This window comes from Culex quinquefasciatus, chromosome 1 (genome assembly GCF_015732765.1).
Source record: "Culex quinquefasciatus strain JHB chromosome 1, VPISU_Cqui_1.0_pri_paternal, whole genome shotgun sequence".
NCBI lineage: Eukaryota > Metazoa > Arthropoda > Insecta > Diptera > Culicidae > Culex > Culex quinquefasciatus.
Window position 1 is genome coordinate 92873140 of NC_051861.1, and position 14229 is coordinate 92887368.

Sequence of the window (14229 nt, forward strand, 5' to 3'; positions counted from 1 at the left end):
ACTGTGACAGCTCTTTGTATGCACGATAAGTTCTTCATTTTTGAGTTGAATCATATTTTTTCCTTGGGCTTGCATAGCCTTATTGTTGTTTAAAAATACTGACATTATAATAATGAATTATTTCTAGATTAAATTTTCAAAACGTGGGTTTCCTATGCAGATAGGACCTTTTGAAAATTTTATCTAGATTTGAAATCAATTGAAATGTTCAATAAACAAAATTTTAATTTTTTTTTATTGTTTTGTGTTTTTGAAGCCCCAAAAACACCCAAAATTGAACATTGCAGGATTACAGGATATTTAAAAAATAACATATAAATATTGTATTTTCTACAAAAATTAAATCAGAAATTTCAAAAAATACAAATAATACGATCTAATCCCATTTGAATTGTAAGTATAGTAATGATTTAAACAATAGGAAACAAGATACTAGATATTATTGATTGAAATTGAGGGTCAATTGGGTAAAACTTAAAAAAACTGATTTTTGGTAATTGCATTCTTTGCATAGCCGTATCTCAGCAACCAACAAAGGTCGGATCAACGACTAGATCAAAAATGCAAAAAAAAAAATAAAGATTTTGTTTCAGCTTTTCAAATATTTTTTTCAAAGATGCAAAGCTAGACATTTAAAATTGACGATTTTGTGAATAATTTAATATAAAAATAACCATAATTCAAACACGGTTCACTTTCTAAAATTTTTGCAAAACCCGGGCAGACCGAAATAACTTGGGAATAACATTTTATAATTTTTAAAAATACTGGGCCAATAACGTTTTTTGTTATTTATAACAGGATTTGTTGTTCGTCGTTATAATTTTGTTAATGTTGGATTGTTATTGTAATAACAGACTATAAATATTATCAGCTATTCTTCGAACACAACTTTGTTTTTATTTTTTGTTATTTTAACAACTAATCACAGACAAACAGACGTGACTCTCCATACAAATTATTTTTGAAATCCATCGTCCTTAATAAACTCCACCAAATCACGGCGACGCCAGCGCTGCCTGGTGAGCTGATGCCGAAGCGCAGCCCAAACATACCAATACAAATCCATTACTGTCATGTGTCATGTCAGTGTATGCGTGAGACAATCAAGCCTTAACGACTGTAAACATCAACAGCTGACTGACATAATTTTGTTGATGCTGATCGTCAGTACCCGATGCAAAAAATAAAAATCAACGTCGAAGATGACGGTGAATCAGTTCCGTTAAGTTGCGCCAAACAATAAAAGCAAGGCAAAGGTTCCAAAAAACGCTGCCGTTAAATTTAGGGGAATTATGCCTATTTTAATCAATGACCTATCTTCAGCCTATCGCATTTTCTAACCTAAATAATTAACAAATAAACTCATTTTAAAGAGCCACAAACCAGCCAAACTATGAGCAAGAAGTGAGCATGCATCCTAGTGAAAGATTTAATCCGAAAAACACTATATTTTTACAAAAAACAGGAAAAATGTATTTGGCTCGTGTTTTTTTCCTTACCTGACACCGTCATTTAAGCCGGCCTGATAAATCTTCTGACCGCTTAAGCATAGTCCTTTGAATCAGACCACTTTTGTTTTACTTTTTACCTCACTATTTTACACTTTTTAATTATGTTAATTGCTGCAATTTAAACATACGTTTATTTCACATCGAGCTTCTCAATTTTTTTTACGCGAAATGTTGTTTTAATTGAAGAAATACACTTTTTAAAAAAAAATGCCGAAGCACTAGCTCCCAACATATTTTCAACACTTTTGAGCAATCTTCTTAATTGACACCAATACAAGCGCAACTACAGTGTTGCCAAACTGAAACATATTATTTCTCATCTTGGTCCATGCTTGCATAATCTTTTTCGTCCATTTTATTAACATTTGCCTCAAAACTGGCAACCGATGTTAAGAAATGCTTTGAAAAAATATTTAGGCCCTTTGCATTATTGATTGACAGTTGTGATGTGTCAAAATCAAAATTTTCTTCAAGTGTAAACAGCAAAATGATTTCGGGTAAGCTAAAAAAGGGATTTTTTGATGCAGACTGAATTGAACAAATGTATTTATTTCAGAAACAGACGAAGAACCGATGGATTTGTCGATTCCTGGCCGACCCAGCCAGAACCTGGACATTCCAGCTCGCCGGCGATGTTTATTTGTGTCAGCGTCACACCCAGTTGACCTCAGCTATCGCGAAACTATCGGCACTACAAGCTTCGATCGGAACAGCAGCTTCGGCGTTCCTCTCCCGGGCGTAAACGCTTTGGCAGCCTCGGTTCGTCCCCTGGCGGCCAACCAGCAGCGTGCGGTCAGTCCCGGAACGTTCGGCAGCAACAGCTGCTTTGGTGCTCCTCCCCAGGGCGTCAGCGCGTTGATGGCCTCGTTTCGTCCCCTGGCGGCCAACCAGCAGCGTGCGGTCAGTCCCGGAACGTTCGGCAGCAACAGCTGCTTTGGTGCTCCTCCCCAGGGCGTCAGCGCGTTGATGGCCTCGTTTCGTCCCCTGGCGGCCAGTCCCGGATCGTACAGCAGCTTCGGTGCTCCCCCCCAAAGCGTCAGCGCTTTGACAGCATCGGTTCGTCCCCTGGCGGCCAACCAGCGGCGTGCAGTCAGTCCCGGAACGGAAAGTGATCTATTTGAGAAAGATCCGAACGCCGGCAACGTGACCGGTCCCGGAGGGCTCACCAGCAGAAGCAGCTTCGATGCTCCTCTCCAGAACGATGAGACTGGGTCGGCGTCTCAAACCACGGAAAAAGGTAGGGTATTATTTTTGGGATGTTCTATAGGAAAATTGCGAGTGGTGAGAGCTTACTATTGGTTTGGTAATTGCGTTCTAAAATTAATTGTCTGTCCTTGATGTAGGTAATTTTGCTTTTAAAACAGTTTTTCACTTTTTTAACATTACATGTAACATAACATAAGCAAATATTACACCAATAAGTATTGAGTGGCTCTGTACGATTTCGCAAATCGTCTTATCTTAGTATTTTTCAATTTGGATGAAACTTTGTCCATGCATTCCCTATGTCAAAAGACAATTTTTAGGGCTGCTCATACAAAATGGGTATGTAAATGTATACAATTCTGTATCTTGAGAAGAAATGTTCTGACCGATTTGGTGTCTTCGGCAAAGTTGTAGGTTCTGATTAGAACTTTTCGGGTAATAGTAGGTACACGGAAAGAAAATCGTCTTTTATTTAACATTTTAACCATTCAATTAGTTTCTTAGATACAGCCTCACAAAGAATTCAAAAACAGTTAGTTAAATTTACAGGCTTATTAGGTGACAGACACTTAAAAGAATTTACTTCATTGATTCGAATTCATTCTGAGGCTAATCTAACTGTCCAATTTTCAAAGTTCCTTAGATAAATTGTTAAAAATCTTCTCAGATTTTCAAAAATATTTTTTTGAGTTCTTTTCTTTGAAGAAATATTTTTAAATGCAATTAAAAACTAAATTTGACTTTGATATTTAAAGCATAACTTTTTGTCAAAATTTGAATATCTTTAAAAAATCAAAAATCATATCTATTATAGACACATTCTCCAGCGACAAAAAGCGACACGTTTTGGCTGATAGGTCAAACTACTTTTGAAACATATAAAAATCGAAATTATTAACTTACAATTTTGCCGAAGACACCAAATCGGTCAGAGAATCCCTTCTCAATATACAGAATTGCATTCATTTACTTACCCGTTTTGTATAAGCAAGTGTTATTTTATTACGTAACGCAAAAAACGGATTTTTAGACATCCTCCCGCCCCCTCGTAACAAAATTTCCATACAAATTTAAAAAAATGGATGGGCGTAACACGGCCTCCGACACCCCCTCCCCCCAACTGCGTTACGTAATAAAAGAACGCTCCCTAAGCAGCCCCCAAAATTGATTGGAAAGACTAATGCTGCAAAATTGCTTCATAGACAAAATTTTCAGATCTAAAAATTTAAATTAAATTTTTATTTACAGTAAAACTCGAAAGTTTGATTTATTTATCCATCAGTCGTTATACTGACACGAACATTCAATAATTTTTTTCAGTCGAGTATTGTTATTCCGAGGAAGATGTGCAGGCGGCCCTCGAGCATATTCGTACCGGAGTAATGTCGCTTTATAGGGCGAGTATCAGCTTCAATATTCCGCGTGGTACATTACAGTACCGCATGAGTGACAGGTTTCAAAATAAACTTACCACCGGCCCTCCAACTGTGCTCACAACCGCTGAGGAGGAAAAACTTGTACAATGGTTGTTTGACATGCAACGCAAGGGGTTTCCCGTTACATCAACTGGCCTGCAAGCCAAAGTGGCGGACTTTATCAAAATCTCGCCACGGCCAAACACGTTCAAAAATGGAACCCCAGGTATTTTTTTATTTACGTTAGTTTGCAATAGATTTTTAGAGCCAAAAATTCAAAAATTCAAATATTCAAAAATTCAAAAATTCAAAAATTCAAAAATTCTAAAATTCTAAAATTCTAAAATTCTAAAATTCTAAAATTCTAAAATTCTAAAATTCTAAAATTCTAAAATTCTAAAATTCTAAAATTCTAAAATTCTAAAATTCTAAATTCTGGCCTTGTAATTCTAAAAAAATTAAAATTAAAATTAAAATTCAATTAAAATTCAAAATTAAATTGAATTCAAAAATCTTCAAAAATTAAAATTAAAATTAAAATTAAATTAAAATCCGTTCAATTTAAAATTCTAAAATTAAAATTCTGTATTCTAATCTAATTTAAATTCTGTTCTGTAATTCTAGGTTCTGTATTCTATTCTAATTCTAATTTAGTTCTAATTCTATCTAAATTTGAATTTAAAATTCTAAAATTCAAAATTTAAAATTTGTACCTTGTATCTAAAATTTAAAATTAAAATTCTAATTTAAAATTTAAAGTAAATTTAAAATTTAAAATTCTAAAATTCTAAAATTATAAAATTATAAAATTCTTAAATTCTAAAATTCAAAAAACAAAAAAAAAACTAAATTTCTTTCTAACTTTAGAATTTTAGAATTAAAGACTTTAAGGCTTTTAGAATTTTAGAATTTTAGAATTTTATAATTTTAGAATTTTAGAATTTTAGAATTTTAGAATTTTAGAATTTTAGAATTTTAGAATTTTAGAATTTTAGAATTTTAGAATTTTAAATTTTGAATTTTAACTTAATTTTAACCTAAATTTTAGAATTTTGAATTTAGAAATTTTGAATTTTGACCTTTAGAATTTTAATCTTGAACCTTGAATTTTGAACCTTGGAACTCAGAACTCTTGAAATTTTGAACCTTAAATTTTAAATTTTAAATTTTAAATTTGAATTTTAGAATTTTTAAATTTTTACAGAATTTAAATTTTGAAAATTTTTGATTTTAATTTTGAATTCTTTGAATTTTTGAATTTTGAATTTTTTAAATTTTAATTTTAATTTTGAATCCTTTGAATCTTTTGAATCCTTTGAATCCCTAACTTTGAAACTTTGAACTCCTTGAACTTGAACCTTGAATTCCTGAACTTTGAACTTTGAACCCTTGAACTTTGAACTTTGAACTTTGAATCCCTGAACCTTTGAATCCTGAACCCTAGAACTTTAACCCTTAAATTTTAGAATTAAATTTTAGAATTTTAGAACTTAGAATTTTAATTTTAAATTTAGAATTTTAGAACTTAGAATTTAGAATTTTAGAACTTTTAATTTTAGAATTTTAGAATTTTAGAATTTTAGAATATTAGAATTTTAAATTTTAGAATTTTAGAATTTGAATTTTAGAATTTTAGAATTTGAATTTTAGAATTTAGAACCCAATTTTAGAATTTTGAATTTAGAACTTTTGAATTTTGAATTTTGAATTTTGAATTTTTGAATTTTGAATTTTTGAATTTTAGAATTTTAGAATTTTAAAGAATTTTAAATTTTAGAACCCAGAATTTTAAATTTTAAACTTAGAACCCAAATTTAGAATTTTAAATTTTGAATTTTGAATTTTGAATTTTTGAATTTTTGAATTTTTGAATTTTTAATTTAGAATTTTAGAATTTTAAATTTTAGAATTTTAAAATTTTAGAATTTTGATTTTAATTTTGAATTTAGAATTTTAGAATTTTAGAATTTTAGAATTTTAGAATTTTAGAATTTTAGAATTTTAGAATTTTGAATTTTGAATTTTAGAATTTTAGAATTTTAGAATTTTAAATTTAAATTTTAAAATTTTAGAATTTTGGATTTTAATTTTGAACCTTGAATTTTGAATTTTGAATTTTGAATTTTGAATCCTTGAATTTTGAATTTTGAACCTTGAACCTTGAATCCTTGAATTTTGAATTTTGAATTTTGAATTTTGAATTTTAGAATTTTAACCTTAGAACCTTTTAGAATCCTTAGAACCTTAACCTTAACCTTAACTTTAGAACCTAGAATTTAGAATTTTAGAATTAGAACCTAGAATTTTTGAATTTTAGAATTTTAGAATTTTAGAATTTTAGAATTTTAGAATTTTAGAATTTTAGAATTTTGAATTTTGAATTTTTGAATTTTAGAATTTTTAATTTTGAATTTTAGAATTTTTAATTTTAGAATTTTAGAATTTTAGAATTTTAGAATTTTAGAATTTTATACCTTTATATTTTATAATTTTAGAATTTTAGAATTTTAGAATTTTAGAATTTTAGAATCTTAAATTTTAGAATTTTAAATTTAGAATTTTAGAATTTTAAATTTTAGAATTTTAGAATTTTAAATTTTAGAATTTTAGAATTTTGAAATTTTAGAATTTTAGAATTTTAAATTTTAAATTTTAAATTTTAAATTTTAATTTTTAAATTTTAGAATTTTAGAATTTTAAATTTTAAATTTTTGATTTTAAATTTTGAATTTTTAATTTTGAATTTTGAATTTTGAATTTTGAATTTTGAATTTTGAATTTTTGAATTTTGAATCCCTTGAATTTTGAACCTTGAATTTTGAATCTTTGAATTTTGAATTTTTGAATTTTTGAATTTTTGAATTTTTGAATTTTTGAATTTTTGAATTTTTGAATTTTAGAATTTTAGAATTTTAGAATTTTAGAATTTTAGAATTTTAGAATTTTAGAATTTTAGAATTTTAGAATTTTAGAATTTTAGAATTTTAGAATTTTAGAATTTTAGAATTTTAGAATTTTAGAATTTTAATTCTATAATTCAAAAAACAAAAATCTAAATTTCTTATATTTAACAGGTCAAAGCTGGTTGACAGGCTTTATGAGACGCCATCCGGGACATTAAACCAGAGGGCGTCACAGCGGCAAGTGCACGTGTGTCGGAAGACGATCTACGAGGATGGTATCGAACGATCTGGGACTATGCTGAATTGCATCCGGAAATCCTAGAGGCCTTGATGGATCCTAAGCGCAACGTTAACGGGGATGAGATAGGATTCTATTTGTTTAAAATGGCCAGGAAGGTTCTGGCAAAAAAAGGCGATCGGGATGTGGTCATGGTCGAATCTGGAGATCCAAAAAAGAACGTGACGGTGCTGTTCTGCTTCAGCGCTGATGGGTATTGCTTTCCTCCGGATATAGTGCTTCCGTATAAACGCCTTCCGAAAGAGATTATCCAAAGCGTGCCGGGAACGTGGGGGATCGGAAAATCCGAGAACGGTTGGATGGATACAGACAACTTCGTCCTCTACATCAAACAAATTCTGTACCCGTCTCTGGTTAAGCGTGGTGTCAAATTCCCAGTTCTGTTTTTTGTTGATGGCCACAAGTCGCACACAGCGTTTGCTGCTGCAGAGGCGTGCCAAGAGCTGGGGATTGTGCTCATTGCATTGTATCCGAACTCAACCCGAATTATTCAACCTGCGGACGTGGCGATTTTTGGCCCTCTAAAGCAGTCCTGGCGCAAAATTGTCGAACAACGGCCACCCAATGATCCACTGACCACCCGCAATTTCGCAGCAAACCTCGAAGCAGCCATGAACGAATCAATCAAAGAGCAAACCATCAAAAAGTCATTTGTCGTCACTGGAATCCATCCGTTTAATGAGAACGCCCCAAACTACACGAAGTGTTTGGCAAAATCTGCTAGCGCTGGTAAAAGATGATTTCAGTGTTATTACAACATGTATGTGATTATATTATGTATTATTTTGCAGCAAATAACCAGCGAATCTCCACATCCGATCGTGCGCTTGGTGCAACATCGTCGTATCGCTCGGAGGCTGGAGCAGGATCTGCTACGTTCTCGGGTGGCGTCGACTTGTCCGACACGATCTTCACCTCAACCACTCCGGGCATCGCCACACCAGCACCAGCGTATCGCTCGACGGCTGGAGCAGGATCTGCTACGTTCTCGGGTGGCGTCGACTTGTCCGACACGATCTTCACCTCAACCACTCCGGGCATCGCCACACCAGCACCAGCGTATCGCTCGACGGCTGGAGCAGGATCTGCTACGTTCTCGGGTGGCGTCGACTTGTCCGACACGATCTTCACCTCGACCACTCCGGGCATCGCCACACCAGCACCAGCGTATCGCTCGACGGCTGGAGCAGGATCTGCTACGTTCTCGGGTGGCGTCGACTTGTCCGACACGATCTTCACCTCAACCACTCCGGGCATCGCCACACCAGCACCAGCGTATCGCTCGACGGCTGGAGCAGGATCTGCCACGTTCTCGGGTGGCGTCGGCTATTCCGACACGATCTTCACCTCAACCACTCCGGGCATCGCCACAACAGCACCAGCGTATCGCTCGACGGCTGGAGCAAGATCTGCCACGTTCTCGGGTGGCGTCGACTTGTCCGACACGATCTTCACCTCGACCACTCCGGGCATCGCCACACCAGCTCGCCCTCTTGGCACAACGTGGTCGTATCACGCGGCGGACGGAGTAGAATCTCCCACGTTCTCGGGTGGCGTCGACTTGTCCGACACGATCTTCACCTCAACCACTCCGGGCATCGCCACAACAGCACCAGCGTATCGCTCGACGGCTGGAGCAGGATCTGCCACGTTCTCGGGTGGCGTCGGCTATTCCGACACGATCTTCACCACGCCCACTCCGGGCATCGCCACACCAGCTCGCCCTCTTGGCACAGCGTCGAATCGCTCGAAGGGTGGAGTAGGAGGATCGTTCTCGGATAACACCAACGCGGCCGCTACAAGTTTCGAGCAATCGACTAATCAACGTTGGGAGGAGGAAGAGATCAGAATGGACGATTTTTGTTTTGAGTCAATGCCCCCTCTTCAGGACATCACTAACAAACGCCGTATGAGTATTAGTCACTTTTTACACACTCCGCCAACTCCTAAACGAAAATCAAACCACATTAATTACAAGATAAAAACGCAACCGATCCTTACAGCCGATGAAAGGCTGGCCGAACTACGCCAGGCTGATGAACTGAAGGTGCAGAAGAAGCAAGAACAACAAGAAAAAGCCAAAAAAAGGGAGGAGGCAAGATTAGCAAAGCAGGCTGAGAAGGAAGCACGTGAAGCGGAGAGGAAAAGGAAACGTGAAGAGAATGCGAGCAAGAAGCAACTTCAGGAAGGTATGAAACAACGTAAAGCTGACGAAAAACGAGCAAAGGAAGCGGCTAAGAGGAAGGCCAGAGAAGTGCCAGCCGAGCTGTCTTATCGCTCGACGGCTGGAGCAGGATCTGCCACGTTCTCGGGTGGCGTCGACTTGTCCGACACCTTGATCACTCCGGGCATCGCCACACCAGCTCGCCCGCTTGGCACAACGTGGTCGTATCACGCGGCGGACGGAATAGAATCTCCCACGTTCTCGGGTGGTGTCAACTTGCCCGACACAAGCGTCAACAGTACTCACACGTCGACAACTCCGGGCTTCGCCACACCAGCTCACCCGCTTGGTGCAACATCGTCGTATCGCTCGACGGCAGGAGCAGGATCTGCCACGTTCTCCGTTGGCGTCGGCTTGTCCGACACGATCTTCACCTCGATCACTCCGGGCATCGCCACACCAGCTCGCCCTCTTGACACATCGTCGTCTTATCACGTTGCGGGCGGAGTAGAATCTCCCACGTTCTTGGAGGGCGTCAACATGGCCGACATCAGCGTCAACAGTACTCGCAACTCGGTCACTCCGGGCATCGCCAAACCAGCTTACCCGCTTGATACAACATCGTCGTATCGTTCGACGCTCATGATCGGTATGGATGACGCAACATTGGCCAAACAAGCAGAGAAGGAAGCGGGGAGAAAAGGAAACGCGATGAAAAAGCGAGTTGGGGAGAACTTCAGCAAAGGTTGAAGGAACGGAAAATAGAAGAGAAACGAGAAAAGGAAACGGCTAAGAGAAAGGCCGCAGAAGCTCCAACGGAAATATATGTTAAACTGAGATAACAACTGACATCATAATTCATACTCCATGATTTGGATAACAAACATCGAATTTGCAGCTATAATAAATCATAAATTTGTAATTTAATAACCCTCAATGGTATGTCTAATCAATATAAAAATAAACAATTTAAATGACTGTTTTGTTTTCTCCTTTATTACAATAGAAAAGTATAAGATTTGATTTTGAAAAACAGCATTTTTTTAAAGGCTCCGTTTATTCCTTCATGCTCTTTTTTTAATATGTATTTAATCGCAATAAATTGTTCAAAACTAGTGATTTCTGTCCCTATTTACCCCAGATTGCAATCCTGTTACAATTACGTTGCCTGATAAAAAAAATGCGTTTATTATTTCGAAGATAACGGTCATTTTGAAAGAAAATTTTAAAACTGTCTCAGCCTTCATAGGCCCTTTGCAAATTGAAATTATGGTTTTGATGCTGATTTTGTTTGTAGTGGTGCTTTCAAGGCGTTGATTAGAATAGGTATCTGGGAGTGATTATAATAGGTAATTTAGGCTGAATATACAAATTTGATGGAGTGATTTAAAAATGATTTAAAAAATAGAATAAATAACTGAACTTCATATTATTTTATATTAACATGTTCAGGAAGAGTTGCCCTTCCAAATGAACATAGAATTTTCATGATTTAATTGAAAACTGCAGAGTAATTCTAAAAGGAATCAAGAGTCATCGCTAAATAGGCTTAAAATAGGTATATTTCCCCTATATCGAAACTGAACCACAGAAACTGAATTGTGGAAAAAAGATTGAGTGGCGCAACATCGCCAAAAGGCCAAAAGGATGACCAGCAGCAGCAATCTGAGCAGCAGTCCACGAAGGATAAGTAGGTTGCTCCGAATGAGATGACTCCTCCGCAGTAGTGGACACCTCAGCAGGAGCCTTGACATCGGCAGGCAGTTGAACAGGCCTACCGGGTTAATATTGGGGCAAGAGGCTATGGCCAAGGCTGTCCCAACCTTTTCCTGCAAAGCCTGGATTGTGATTCACCGTTAGATTTCCTGAATTCCATAAATTTTTGTGTTCTCGTTTGCTGCCTCGCACGTGCTCACGCTCAACTTAAAAACAAAAACACGCATCACACACACTGAGAAAAGACGGGTGAGCTGTCACGACAGCAGCGCCATCAGCGCCGGGTGAGTGAATGCCGAAACAAAATTGCATTTGAAATAACCGTTTTTGAAGGACGATGGTCCGGCACTCGAGTGTCCCGTCTGTTTGTCTGTGAACTAATCCTATCACGCTAATAACAGTTGGAGTTATTCTTCCATAACAAAAGATCTCGTTACCAAGTTGTTTTGGCTTTCAACAAATATCAGACCAATTTCAAATTGTTATGATAACATAAACTGTTATTAAACTTTTATGTAAAAATAGATTTTTCAAGAAAATTTCATAGAATTTTCTGTAATTTTAACAGTATTTGTTATTGAAATGGCATGAGTTTTGCTATTACCGTCTGCCAGGGAAGTACTTTTCGATTTATTTGATACTTTCAAAAAAAAAAATCTTATACAAAAAAATATCGTAGCTTGGCCAGAGACCAAACGTCATATAGCTTAAAAGTTTACAGTTTTTGTCTTTTTAAACATTTTGTCAGTTTGTCAAAATCGAGTTTTTGTGATGAAATGCTGTTAAAATAATGGTCAACTTTGCTTAAGCCACCAAATCGGCCCTTAAATCTCTCCTCGAGATACAGATTTTCAAATGTTTTCCTAGTCCTTTTTTAATGGAGACAAATGAAAAAAATAAATAAATTAATGATGCAAAACGATGATTTGGACATAAGGAATCGATGGGCAAAGTTCCATGCAAATCAAAATCAAAATACTTAAATTAATGCAATGATATTTTTTTGCGAAATTCTAGAGAACTGCTTTCTGTTCAAAAGCTCGGATCATTTTTTTTAATAGAGTGCCGAATTCGAGTTAAGAAATGAAAAAAAAAAAAAAATGCAGAAAAAGGGCTCGATTTTTTTTCTATTGAGCAGCATTCATACACCAAAATCTGTTGTCAAACTGATGTTTACTTTGCAACCTAATGTTTCTGGATTTAACAATACACATTTTTCAATGATTCCTAGCTCGAAACCGTGAAGAGATAGAATTTTGGTGGCAAAGGGACTTATGTTAAAAACTTGAGTTTCCGGGAAAACGAAATTTTTATCAAAAAAGTTGAAAATAGCTTGCTGCTGCTTTTCCAAATATTTTTGAAAGTTTACGTCACCCCTCTTTCAAAATTGTTTCGATGAATTAGTTTTTTTTACAAAATAAAAATATATATATCGGAATTTTAATAGATGTCTTATCAACCGAAAACGGTATGAAATTTGCAATACAACTGATGTTGTGGTGTAAAATGGCTTAATAAGTTCAACAAATTTTTCTCACTCAAACTCAGTTTGATGTCAAGCTGTCAAAGTCACCTCCGCTATCAGGTCAACCTTATTTCGATTATTATTGTTTCCAAATTTAAAATAGTATGTCTCAATGACCTTACCTTTGAATTGTTTTCAGTTATCCTTTGTTATAGACTTTTACCCTCCAGGTATCTTTCCATAAATCTTGCTCAGAACTTTTTGATATTAATCCGGTTTCTAATTATTCTTCCGACTGTAGCAGTAATCCCTGTAAGATAAAAATGTTTTAGAAACTTTGAGCACAATTGTTTGTACAATGCAAATTGGGCATAGGTGTATAAGTTTTTGGCAAAACTAATGTCCGAACATCATGTTAGAATCCCTCAACTGCGGCACGGCACGTAAACCCAACAGAACTTGAACGTGCCTGCAATTTCAATTAGTCTGTTATTTTCTCGGAACTTTTCGAAACCTTTCCTCTCTCTATCTACTGTCGAATATTAGTACCCAGTAATAACTGACTTTTTTTTTCTCTCGATGCATAATCGTCGTCGTCGTCGTCGTCGTCTTCGTTGAGACCAATTACAGAAACAAAAGATTTTGTTCCTTCCAGCAAATGGATATCGGGGTGCACTGCGCTGAAAATGATCTAATAGTTGTGGAGTTCCATGCTGCCGTCATCACTGGCGGAGGCCTGATTTGAATAATTACATGGTACAAACGCTTAAGGCGAGCCTTCGTACGATATAGAAGTGATTGCCTTAGTAAGGATGAATCAGACTTGCCTGGTTCGGGATGATCTATAAACCTATCTAACACCTTAGCTTACAACTAATTGTTCTGTGACTGGAACGAACTGTTCAAGTTTGAGCCACTAACTTTGGAATCTTCTTCTGCAGTCCCTCCACTAGCGTAAAAAAGTAACTTCTATTTTCGGCTGTTTTTTCCACTCTCCTCAACTAGCGAAGCTAGGAAAAATCAATAATTTATCATCACGGCCTGGACCTCTTCTTTCTAACAGTACTCACCGCGTAGCCCGAAAAGCTGTCTTCTCGACCCTCAAAGACTCAACATCCCGTCCTGTCGATACCCATCGAAAGACCCTGCAGATATCCCTTGTATTCCTGGTCCCGATTCCGTACCACTCGACAGATCGAAAGTTGCCAACGCGAGCCCTTTAGCCCAAAGACCGTCCTCCTCTTATCAAAAGCACACAAACTTTTTTTTTGTAACGTTTCGTTTCCTTCCTTCCTTCACCCCTTTGGCGTAGTGTTTTGCACGTTTGCTCTCTTTCTCTCGCACACACGCTCACACGCTGACTGACAGTCCGACCGACAGCCTGACGGAATCTGTACTGGCCTGGCCTGATGGTGCCGTGCCGTGCCGTAGCGCAATGACCGACGACTGCCGTGAGAGATGAAAACAATCTTTAGCGGTACCAATACGTGCATGCAGTTTGACGTAAGGAGACAGGTTTGTTATGACGTTTTGGATTTGTTTTGGCTG

The 14229-nt window shown here is 36.5% G+C and overlaps 2 protein-coding genes across 9 annotated transcripts in view; one reads left to right on the forward strand and one right to left on the reverse strand.

Annotated features, from left to right (window-relative positions):
- LOC6042731 (amyloid-beta A4 precursor protein-binding family A member 2) overlaps positions 1-14152 on the reverse strand; it is a 33480-nt gene extending 19328 nt beyond the window's left edge. For 5 of the 8 annotated variants that reach the window (XR_005278295.1, XM_038261315.1, XM_038261266.1 and 2 more), the window contains exons 1-2: positions 13752-14152; positions 12864-12991 (exon numbers count right to left, since the gene is read on the reverse strand). The gene's annotated coding sequence lies outside the window, so the exon portion shown is untranslated. Of the gene's footprint in view, positions 1-12863; positions 12992-13602; positions 13698-13751 lie in introns of those variants that run through there. The other 3 variants (XM_038261164.1, XM_038261369.1, XM_038261117.1) reach the window with 3 other exon arrangements.
- Positions 7468-10250, forward strand: LOC119770687 (cell wall protein DAN4-like). Its single transcript, XM_038266022.1, has 2 exons — positions 7468-8065; positions 8128-10250. Exons 1-2 carry the CDS (start codon positions 7468-7470, stop codon positions 10248-10250), a joined length of 2721 nt encoding a protein of 906 aa, XP_038121950.1.
- Positions 14153-14229: the final 77 nt, after the last annotated feature.